Raw genomic sequence first — 12,600 nt, 5'->3', positions numbered from 1 at the left:
GTGCCACAAATTAATACAGAGTAAAACAACTGTTAGATACAATATCAAGTCTTTAAGAAATGCATAACATATTTAAATGTATTTTACCCATTTGTGTGGATAATTAATACTTTCCACTATTTCATAGGGGATTTATATTCTTCTTTAAAAAAAAAAAGTCAGCACAAATTCACAGGAAACAACTCTGTCAAACAAATTCCACAGCAGCATATGTAGCGAGTCACTGGGTGAAACTCTTTTTTATGAACACATTAGGAAAGTTGGCATTCAGTTCTAGGACAACTCTATTATCAATCTGTGAACAGAAGGACACATCGAGTAAAGAAAGATCTTTACAAGACTCCAGCAGTTTTCTTAAAGATGCAGGGCTTACCATCCTCGTCCCTGTTCAAAAACAAAAGGAGAAAGACAACGAATTGTAAGGTTACAGAGAACAGACTGTTTTTAAAAAAAGCTACTATAAAAACAACGCTACTATAATGCATTTTTTATTTAGATTCTTTCAACTAGATTTGAAAGTAAAAGCCTCTCAGAGACAGTGCAGAATTTTTGCCTTTAAGAAGCCTGTTGTAGTTTCCTAACCCAACGGCTTAAGTATCTCTATCATTTTCTAATGGGGTGGGTGCAGGGGGAGCAACTTTACAACTTCAAGAGGAATTTCTAAGTACAGAAGCTGAGCCAAGGTACCCACAGCTACAAGACCTCCCAGTGACCAGGTGATGTGTTCTGGCAACAAGTGACATAGTACGCTACACTTGTGCTCTCGTGACTCTCTGGCTGACTGCAATGACTGGCAGAGCACACACACACACACACACAAACACATATGTTACTCCTGTGCCAAATACATCAGCAAGGCTTCTGAGGCTCCAGAGTATGGGTGTTAAGCACACACAAGGGCAGCTGTGCAAAAGACTCCCAGCTGTATGTATATATACACACACACTGTAACAGAAAACACACATATTTACCCCTGCTGAAAACATGGCCACAGCGACTAAGCTCCTGAGTGTCCCACAGGCTCACAGCAAGGGTGGGACTGAGTCAGAAATCAAATAATTAGTGCATATATACGTGCATCCACACACCTTTATAGCTGATGGAAATCCAGTCAGTGTAGTCCACAATGCCCAGCATGTGATGCAGCTGACTGGGCACTGATTCCATTGCCTGAAGTGCCTCGTGCCCCCTGGGGGCATCCACACAGAGCTGGCACACAGGACAGTGGTCTCAGAAGTTAAGATCCATGCCTTAATGGAAGGCTTGGAAGCCAGGGAGGTTACTCTGGGCAATGGAACCAAACCAAGCCTGGATGTCTACGGTGGGCTGGACTGCTCATCAAGCCCTCCTGGCTCTAGAAAGTTTATACATCCAACATGAATGCAGAGACCTGCTGGTAGATACAGCTCCACCTTGAACTGAACTGCACCTCAAAAAGCCATCTAGACTGGGATCTTGTCTAGGGACAATATTGTTGTCCAGGGACAATAATATGTATCAAAAGAAGAAGAAGAAAAAAGGCAAAAGCAAGATTTTAAAAGTTTCTCATTGGTGGATCCTCTCAGCTGCCAAAAATGATCAGTTTGGGGATTTCTCAAGCTACCTTTTATGAATGCTACTACTTTTCTAAACTTCTTTATACTTATGACTGCTTCATTCTATAGTTTAACTATATGTTTTAAAAAAAACCAAACCAAAAAACCCCACTGCCTCTCAATTGCAATAATTAAGGAGGAACGAATCATAAAGCAGCAGTGAGAGATCATTCCCCGTTCACTATTTCCACATCATCCATAATCCTATGGACCCTCATTTCTCTCAAGTCTGTCTGTCTTCCAGACTCACATGAGTTCTGATGTCTTGTTTCTGCACTGATTGAGTACTTTTGGAATTGGATGGCCAGAACTACACAGTGGTCTGAGCACAAAGTTGGTGACTGCATAATGAGGCCTTAGGGTGTTTTCTCCATTTCTTCCCTAAGTAAGCATAACCACCTGTTTGTCTGTTAGAACCCTGCTGAGTGATGAGCTGACGCTTTCCAAAATCTGTCCATGGGATCTCTTTCCTACAGAACAGTAACTAATACAAAACCATCCCCCATATGCTTAATGTTATTTTGCCTTACATGATTATTTTGCACTCGATGGAACAGTTTTTCCTTCTGCTTTATCATCTGTTTACTAAGTATCATAGGATCACTCTGCAATTTTTCAGTGTTAAATTTTTCAGTTTAAGATTTTTCTACCCCAAATATCTGTGCATTACCCTCTGGTATAGAATGATTCAACCTTTTGCCTGGATTACTTATAAACAGATTAGTACAAACCCTTGAAGACCAGAGCAGTGCCCTAACTTCATTGTGATAAAAGATCTGGATCTTTGAAACACTCATGACAACCCAGAAGAACACAGATAAGTTACAAAAGCAGAAAACCCACTGGATCAGTGCTCACCTTCAGCAAGAATTTCAAGGAACTCCGAAGGACTGAAGGGGCACAACTACCCTGATGGGGAATACAGCTCTCCGTCAAGATACATAATGGCTTTTATGTCCAGTGATTCTTTATTTCTTACCACTGCAACCATTCTACATAGAGCAGAAGACACTCTCACTGTTTTGCAGCTCCCAACCCTTTACAGAAGCCTGTGCCATGTTTGTAATCCTTCATTCCTCTAGTGTCGAGGCTGATTTAAGTGACAGATCACACACCAGAAATAAGATTTCCACAGCCCTGTAGCTGAGCTCATTTAGAACCGCTGCATAAATACCATTTAGTCCTAACAATTTATTATTGTTCAATGTATCGATTTGTTCAAAAGCTTTCTGTATTGGCATTCCAATTTAAGGCAGCTTTCCAGGCTAATCTCCTGGAAAGAATGGCTCTGATGTAGCAGCCTGCTTGATCCCCCTTGCCATGAACACTAATGGATAGACAACTGTTCTCTTGCAATGGCCACCTCATATCTGAGCCATCCTTTTCATCTGGAGCATCTGACAACCTCAGTAACTCTCACGCAAACTTCTTTGAACATGTCAATATAATTTTAGCATTTACCATCAGCCAATGGCTCTTTAATATCTCGTTCTGCCACAATATGATTTTGGTTTACTTCCTAGATTCCAGAAAGATGACTGTGGTTTTAGTAGCCTCCTGTACTCTTCTCTTTGTAAGCAAGGACGTATCTTTGCATGGTCTTCACTTCTACAGCAGGCTTTTAGGTTAGTTGCTTTGAGACCTCATTTAACATCACCTGAAAACACTCTTCAGTATCATGCCCCCAAATTTCACCTCATCCACGTGAAGGTAATCAAAGCTTGTCACTATTACTGTGATTCAGAAGTCCCTTGTCATTACATGGCCACTGTCACCACAGCCATCAGGTGGCCGATGCAACAGTCCCTGCAGCCATACACAGAAATTCCATAACATGCTTCAGTTATTCATTTCACTCAACCTGAATTTTACCGTAGTACCACCACCCTACCAGCAAGACCTGCTCCATCCTTCCAACCAAAGCTCCAGGAACACCACATTATGCTTCTCATCCTTTTTTCCCCACCAAGCCTTAAAACTGCTACTGCACCAACACCTTTGTTTCAGACCAGTCTCGTTTACACATCACAGCTTTTAAGCTTCAAGAGCCAAATGTGTGTTTCTACAGAAATGATGGATCGAGATGCCTGGCCACACATTTTCTGTGTGGGGTGTTCTTCATTCCCTTTTACCTGCACTTTGACAGTTCTCCTACTGTTTCACCTAAGATTTGGAATAGATTTGTAACTAAACAGGCCATCCTGAATTACACGCTTTACTGCACCTGTTTCTTGTATCCTCCTCAGACTTAAAATTTTATGTCAGGAAATGCCTTATTCTAAAAGCTAAAAAAAAACAAAGCCAGTAATCTAGCTGGGGTTTGGTTACTCAGGCCAGGACATAAACAAACATCACCCACAGCCTTGCTTTTATCTATACAACATAAAATTAGTGATATATATTTCTTATCAGCACACTCAAAAGCACTTCTGCAATGTAATACAGCACATTTTCCTTTGCCTTTGAAAGACTGACAATGTATCCTGCTAGTTACCTATATAGCATGTTTTTCTAGAGTTTGGAAGCTCTGTTACAACATCTTTTCCAACATGGACTAATCACCCATTTCACAGAATAAATACATTAATTGGTGTTTTAAAATTGGCTATTTAATTTTGTTGTTCGGGTTATTCCCTGGAAAAATTCTCTGATATCACCTTTGTTAAAGGTACTTCTGACTAATAATTTCTTTGCTAGAGCAATTATTTTTATTAGCTATAAAGTATTATATCCAAGGCTTTCAATTCTAGATTTGTTCAGGAGACGTGTATAAAAAATTGCCAGAGCTCCAATTTTGAGGGCAAGCGATACTACTACACACCAACTAATATTTAAGTGTAGAGACCCTGAAAATAACTACTCCCTCAAACATTCTTACTTCTCCTTTCCTCCCCTAGTCCAGCCAGACATTTTATTCAATCCATTGCACACAGTTCAAATTCTGAATTTTAACAGGCTACACATTTTCATGTTTGAATTGACTACCTACGTGTTGATGCTCTCAAGATAAAGCTGAAAATTCTGACAGCTGGCAAGGGGGCAGTTGGGTTTTCTGTTGCTCAGGAAGGTGTGGGAGGTGTTGGTATGTAGATAGGAATACATGAATTTTGCGGTAACAAGGGTGTCTGCTTTTTGTTACTCTTTTTGAACAGGACAGAGGCAGTCAAGACTTTTGGGGAGTGAGGTTAAGATGACTTATTCTTCATCCTCGACAGCAGCTGGCAGCCCCACAGCAATACAACTATGCAGCTGATATGATGTACAAGAAAAGCTCTTGGCACTGCCAATCCAGGTTGTCATCTGACTCGTCGCATTGCGTAACACTGATCACTTTGAAGGCTGGCTTTCAATTACAGGTCTACAGGTGTCCACTTAACTTTTGGGAGCAGTGGATGATTTACTCCATCCCTTCAAAACTGTCAGATGATCACAGCTGGATCATTCCACTGCAGGGTGGAAACCCACCACATCAGTCAGTGGGAAGGATGTGGGCAGAGAAAGAAATGATACTTGTAAGCAGGCAGCTCAGTACGTAATGGGTAAAAGAAAGCTCAGAACCCAACTTGAAGAAGCACACCCTCATATAACATACTTACATCATGCTGCTGCTTCTAAATTGTATTGTAATACAGCAGATACGAATCCAACTCATGATTTATTTTTTTAAAAAAGAAATTTACTTTCTGAATTATGTTTTATATACCACAAACACAGCCACCCACCAAACAATGTTACACAGAGGCAAATCATTTTACAGAGCCCTTGAAAACTGGAAGTTTTTATCTTTTATGGAGTCCTCAAGTTCTGTAACAAGTGAATTTCCAAGCAATAATGGGGAGACTAAGGAAAGGACAGATGAGTAGCAAGCCACAGGACCTACCACCTGAAAACAGCATCCAGGGTATACATATAACACCCATTCTGTAACACTTATATGAATGACAAAGTTCAACAAGGTTTCTTTCAGAGGCGTAGACTCCTCCAGTCCCGAAGCTATTGTGGTGATAAACAATCTATAACTGAAACTGGAAGTCTTCCCTGACAAGTTCATTAAGTTCCAAGAACTGTAGAGAGAAACCAGTACAGTATTGTCAACGCTGGTGACTGCAGTGCAAGGTAAGACACTCAGATCTCTACTTAGGGAAGCGCCTGTACATAGCAAAAAATAACCCTCAAGCTTTTACAGAGCTTTGTTGAAGCAAAAGAAGTTCCCCTACAGCACGCACTGCTAACCTAGCAGCAATACTTCTGCGGCCTTAACAATGCATGTACAAGCCAGGCATTTCTGCACTTGGGAGATGACAAAGGATATAATGAGAGTACCTCTCCTACATTCACATCACAGAGAAGACCCACTGTTCAAGGTTACTCTTGCAAAGCTGAGCATTGACCTCAGGCCTCTGACAGCTTCAGACCTGTTGTCGCGCTTCTTCAAAAGGACAAAAACATATTAAGCATTTTACAGAGCTACCAGTAACAGGATGGCTCTGCATCAGCCACCAAAAGTTAGTGCACATACAGAGATGTATGACTTTCCCCATGCTCCCACACTGAGACACGAGCTCTTTAGCTCAGATAACAGCGACTTCTGCACTTAGGTGGGAACCCTGGCAAATCTACCTCCAGATGACCTGATGTAGAGTTCTACTTGGTAACTCTTTCTTTTAACCACAGAATGCAATGGTTCCCCACCTTCAAGCAAAGAAATCAGCACCATTTCCTTGCTGCTCCCAAAAAAGCTGGGTAACTCCTTCATATATTATATCATATCACATCACCTTGTACCGATTCCTTTACAGAAGACAACCTTCCCCCCTTCTAACTAAATGTTCCTCTGAAGGAAGAAAGCAAGGCCTGGAAGGCAGATATTAAGGTTTCTGGTAACATCTCACAGATAATTCAACTGCTTATCCTCTGGAGAGCACGTATCTGAAATAAACACGCAGCCTCACTGGGAAAGGTTGACTGCAAATCCATGTGACTCAGCTATACTGGTAAGCACCCAGGCAGCAGAACAACAGAACAAAATCCTCTTCCACACTCACACATTATTTTTCCACAAAAAAACATCAGCGAGACATCAACCTGAATTCAAATGCTAAAGGAGAAGAGTGGCAACAAGCCGTCGCTGCGGGCAGAGAGGCAGCAGAAGCAGCAGACCACCCGTAGGCTCAGCACAGCTCAGCCAGTCTCTGGGCAGTCTCTGGCGTAGCGGAAAGGTCAGACCACTTTGTGGGCAAACACAATGCCACTGTAACAGAAATGCTTGGAAGTGGGTGGTCAGGAGAACACACATGTTTATGAAAGACTTCATTCACTATGCTGCTTGGAAATTTTTCATGTCTGAGTAGAGAAACGTGCCCTATGATACAGATTTCCTTAGGGATACGCAAAACACATAACCTCCTCTGGACATAGACATCAAGGCTTTCCAATATGTACAAGGCAGGGATAGGTTTTTAGCTGTTCCTTCTCCTTTCCCACATTGGTCAGAAGGCAACTTTGTCAATCAGAGATAAGCAAACCCATATTTCATGGTGGAAGAGTGTCCTAGCTATAGTGGAGTGACAATCTGAAGCCACATGGTAATTTTTTTTTAAATGAGAAATGCTGATAGCCTTAAACTTGCTTGGAATATTATTCAAGTTGAGGCCTCTCAGTTCTTTCTAGCACCTCTCTCAATCAAATTGTAGTATTTCCATTTTAATCATTAAATATTAAAATCACACAGTGTAGTTACTTTCTTCCCTTAATGTAAATCTTCCTTTTTCAACTGACCTTGTGAAAACATGTCAGCAAATGCATGAAGAAATTTCTCCCACCTTGATGTCACAAATATCCCTGCTGTCCTACATTAGTTTAAAAGGAAAACTTCATATTCCACCATAAAAAAATAAATTCAGTATCATGCAAAACAACATTTCGCAAAATTCTTACTCAAGAGTCCAAACTATGTTTACTTTACATTTCTAAAAATATTTTAAAATACGGAGGCTGCAGAGGATTAGAAATTAAAAGATTTACTATGCTTTTTGCCCCCTCATCACTTCATTCCCAGCTTAGCAGAAAGTCTATTTGAAGTTTTGCTGTTAATTACCTTTTCCTCTTCAATGAGTTAAATTTACTTCCCGGTAACAGCAACAAATTCAATATTGCTTGGTGTATCTGTATTGTGCAAAAGCATAAATCTGCTTATTGATCACAGGCTCAGGCTATAAATACACTTTGTCACACTTCACAGAAGTAAAACAACAAACAAAAGCAGAAAGAAGGAGTAGAAATTGGATCTTCTGATAGTCAAAAGAGAAAGATTAAAAGTTTAAAAAAAGCGTAATGGCCATGAAACTAAAAGTTACTGGAAAAATCTCACAGCTGAATATCAGTCTAAGCAACTCATACTAAGCAGCCAAATATGGTTGGTAAAATCCACTGGATTTTGAGTTAGAAATTCACTGCAGTGAGTAAAAGGTCCCTCCATTTTCTCTCATATGCTAAACCATAATTTAAACAGGTATTTATTTAAAAATATGCTCAGAAGACAGTTTTGTCTTAAGGGTTTCTTTTTAACTGCAAGGCTTCTGAGGCACAGTAAGAAAGTGTACCAACAGCCCTGCATCTTCTTACCCAGTATATCCAGCTGCCGTAAGTGTGTGCAGTTAGCAGCCAGCTCCTCGATGTCCGTGTCACACACGGACCTGTTGGCCGTAAGGAAGAGCTTCTGCAAGTTCGGGAGCTTACGGGCAAGGTTTGTGAAACAGCCTGTACTGCTCTGTAAGGTAGGGCACCAGCCAAGATCAAGTTCTTCCAAAAGCTGGCAGCCTGAAGCCAACTCTGCTATTCCACTTTCGGTTATGTTTTTACATCTCCACAGATCCAGGCTGCGAAGCTTTTTGCATTTTGCTCCCATCATGCTTGCTACAAGATCGTAGTCTTCAATCTGCAAGGGAAAGCAAACACTTTGTCATGTATACCATCTCTCCAGACATACATAGGTGTTTCAAGATATACTTGCTAACACACCTACAGATCTGTCTTAAGCATTTGTCATTTCTAGAGAGCTCCGAAACTGACTGTAGAGTACAGTGAGGTCTACTTTTACAAGAGACAAAACCAGAAACAATTTCCTATCAACCCCAAAGACATGTGGTTTTAAAAGATTGACTTAATTCTAATTAGGTCCAGTTATTTCTTCTTCAGTACCTTGAGGACTGTGTGCAGTTCTGGGCTCCCCACCATAAAAAGGACATTGAGGTCCTTGAGCAAGTGCAGAGAAGGGCAACCAGGCTGATGAAGGGGCTGGAGGGCAAATCATATGAGGAGCAGCTGAGGGAGCTGGGGCTGTTTAGCCTGGAGAAGAGGTGGCTGAGGGGAGACCTTATCACCACCTATAACTACTCAAAGGGAGGATGTAGAGAGGTGGGTGATGGTCTCTTCAGCCAGGTGACAGAAGATAGAACAAGAGGAAATGGCATGAAGCTGTGCCAGGGCAGGGTCAGATTGGATATTAGAAAAAAATTTTTTACTGAAAGAGTTATCAGGGCCTGGAACAGGCTGCCCAGGGAGGTGGTTGAGTCACCATCCCTGGATGTGTTCAAAAAAAGGGTAGATGAGGTGCTTAGGGATATGGCTTAGCATAGGATGGGAATGGTTGGACTCGATGATCTTCAAAAGGTCTCTTCCAACCTTGTGATTCTGTGATTCTGATTCTGTATTTTCATAAATGATCTGGACACAGGACTAGATGGTACCTTAAGTAAATTTGCAGATGAAACCAAATTGGGAGGAGCTGTTCACTCTGTTGAGGATGATGAAGCCTTGCAGAGAGACCTGGACAGATTAGAGAGCCGGGCAACCCCCAACCACATGAAGTTTAACAGGGTAAGTGCCAGATTCTGCACCTGGGAAAGGGCAACCCTGACTGCACGTACAGACTGGGGGATCAGATGCTGGAGACCATCCATGCTGAGAGAGATTTGGTGGTCTTGGTCAACAGCAAGTTAACCATGAGTTAGTGCCCAGGCAGCCAGGAGGGCCAACAGTATCCTGGGGTGCATCAAGCACGGCATGGCCATCCAGTCCAGGGAGGTGACTGTCCCACTCTGCACTGTGGCCTGGGGCGTGCACCTATCTCCTCTCTTTGGCAGCCAGTGATAGAACCTGAGGGAATGGCATGATGCTGTGACAGGGGAGGTTTAGGTTGGATGTTAGAAAGAGGTTCTTTACTGAGAGGGTGGTCAGGCACTGGAACAGACTCCCCAGGGAAGTGGTCACAGCACCGAACTTGGCTGACTTCAAGAAGTGTCTGGACGATTCAGTCAGTCCCATGCTCTGACTTGACTGGACCTGTGTGGAGTCAGAAGTTGGACCTGATGAACCGTATGGGTCCCTTCCAACTCAGGTGATTCTGTGATTCTAAAAACCAGTAAAAATGCAGTGAAAAGTTCAATTTCTTTGAAAACCCCTTCTTTTTATTGCACAGTTGTTTTTCCTTCAAAATGTGATTAAAACTGTCTTTATGATGATAGGCACTGCCACCATAAGCACATACAGCTTGAAGAATGAGCTTATTTCTATTCCAGGTTGATCAGTTGCTGCATCTCCTTATGGGAGACTTTACTAGTTACCTCGGGCAAGCCAGAGGGACTGAAACAGGGTCCTGCTGACAGGCAGAAATTAAATCCCCAATCAAAAAACATAGGAAGGCAAAGAAAGCTGGAAAAATGCAGTCATGCTGCCTTCCTCATCTGTCCATGAGTCAAAGCAGGGAAGGCTGAGCCAATTCTGCTTTGTTCCTTGCTTCTTGAACTATGAGGAAGGTCAGCTATGTCTCCCTATGAATGATCTGGCATGTCCACTGTCACGATAGCAGCAAGCCAGAGCTCTACTACCTACAGCTCCAGCACTCACATGGAACACAGCTCAGCGAGTGCCCTACAGAATCTTTGCTGTCCCTGTATCCTCTTTCTTTAAATTGAGGAGGGTGCCCAGTGAGTCTAGGACTCAGCTTTTGCTGAAATTATTTCCCTCATGGTTATTACTGTAGGGTCAGACACAAGTGTTTGTCTGCTAGGAACGATGGTTTGCTCTGAATAAAAACGAGTGTCTTGATTAGTTTGGGAAAGAAAAGGTGATTATACATATAAAGAATGCCCCAAAATGTACGAAAAGGCTGAAGAACGGAGAAAGACTATAAGCTATGCTTTAGGCCCACTGAACTAGTATGTAAACCTTATGCATATGACTAAGCTGCATTCATCTTGGACCTCTCAAGAGAGTATAATATAACATCAGATCCTGCTTTAGCAGAGGTGTTGGACTAGATAATCACCAGAGTTCCCTTCTAACCCCTACCCTTCTCTGATTCTGTGATCAACTTAGCATTCAATGTGTCTTTGTGAAACAAACATAGGTCTAGTTCCAAAGCAAGCAGGCACATGCACATGCTCCCGGTCTCAGTGTAAGTACTCACCATGACGCAGCTGCCCAGGCTGAGGTGCTGCAGCTCCGAGCAGAAGTTCAGAATACTGAGCAGGGCTGTTTGCTGCCACGGGGGAACACATCAGAAGGGAATATGGAAAGTGAAACAAAGAGAAGAGGTCAATTAGACATTAAAGGCTGTCACCACATTTCCTGAAATACAGCTCAAAACTCTGTTACAGACACCACAAATGCCACTTAATGAGTCCCTGGGTACCCTACCCATTGATTGGCTTAAAGCAACGGTAATCGTTACAAACCTTTATGCAAGTCACTCTGGATGTGGTTGTGCATTGCCCTGAAGAAAAACCTACGCACCCATGACCTATCCACTCATTTCCCACAGGAAAGCTGCTGAAGAAGTATGGCAAGTTCAAGTAACAGGCAAGGCCAGCCCGAAAACACAGAGGTCTGGCGACACACCAGAAGAACAGGGGAGGCTCTGACATTCGCTGATCGGCTGCAGCCTGATGGAACTGCCAATAGAGCTGCGCAGCATCAGGACCGAGCTGGTGACTTTAATGTCAAAGGAGCCTCTGTGCTGACAAGGATGCTGACAACCATTGAGCACCTGTCACTACTCACATGCAGAGTGAAACAGATATAATGTGTATTTTACAGTCACGCTCCTGCCATTTAACATGGCCATTCTTTTCAGAAAGTACTGCACGCTGCTCAGCTTGAAATCGGACTGGAACATCAGATGCATCTTACAAAATGTAAAGTACAACAAGGGGAACTTCACGGGTTTTTATTTGTCTTTCCAGGACACAGAGAAGACTCTTCCATGTTGTTTGTAGCCGTATTCTGTTTTGGAATTGGAAATACACACGTAGCCTGGGATTCACACCCCAAAGAGTTGCGTGTCGTACTTAGAACATTCACCGCTTCATTAGGACTTTGTGATCTGTATGAGCTTGAAAATGGGAATAAGTTTCACAATGTATTAACAATAGAAGTCTGTGGATGTCTACAGTAATATACAAAAGTTTCCAATGGAAAAAACCCCAAGCAATATATAAATGACAAAATAATCTACTGCTAGTAAGTGGAATTCCTATGAGAACATTAATAAACAATATTTTATGCATTTGCAGCTTATTATTTTTTTTTAGTTTACGGTAAAATGCTTTTCTTATTTTCCCCAGTTCGTTATGCTGTAATGAAATTTGGCAGAAACACAATCTTTTGTCATACCACCATGAAGAAATATCTGAAAGGCTGGCAGACACAGAACAGGGACATAGCATGGGGTACTCATGGAGACCATTTCAGACACCTAATTTAGGTGTCTCCAGAGAACAATTAGAAACACCCAACACTTGACATGTATGGAACCTCAGCTTCTAACTTGGCCTTCTAAGATTTGATTTCCCAAAGGCAGACTGAAAGTACATGCTGAATATATCTTTGCAGAGGTCTTACGAAGCCACTCTCTGCTTGCTTGCATTACTTTCATTCATGTTTTTAAAGAAAAAGGTAGCTAGGGAATTAAACACAAGAGCATTAAAAAATCATTAGTAGAGAG

At 42.0% G+C, this 12,600-nt stretch overlaps 1 protein-coding gene across 1 annotated transcript in view; it reads right to left on the bottom strand.

Moving 5' to 3' along the window:
• Positions 1 to 205: 205 nt before the first annotated feature.
• FBXL4 (F-box and leucine rich repeat protein 4) overlaps positions 206 to 12,600 on the bottom strand; it is a gene marked incomplete at its 5' end in the record, with an annotated part of 56,805 nt that continues 44,410 nt past the window's right edge. Inside the window, 3 exons of the mRNA XM_084261941.1 lie at positions 206 to 384; positions 8,220 to 8,532; positions 11,065 to 11,136. Coding sequence (XP_084118067.1) covers positions 221 to 384; positions 8,220 to 8,532; positions 11,065 to 11,136 — 549 coding nt within the window. The 3' untranslated portion in view covers positions 206 to 220. The remainder of the gene's footprint in view (positions 385 to 8,219; positions 8,533 to 11,064; positions 11,137 to 12,600) is intronic.

This window comes from Gallinula chloropus (genome assembly GCF_964237585.1).
Source record: "Gallinula chloropus genome assembly, chromosome: 3".
In the NCBI taxonomy this organism is placed as follows: domain Eukaryota; kingdom Metazoa; phylum Chordata; class Aves; order Gruiformes; family Rallidae; genus Gallinula; species Gallinula chloropus.
This window is presented reverse-complemented; position numbering and strand designations above follow the sequence as displayed.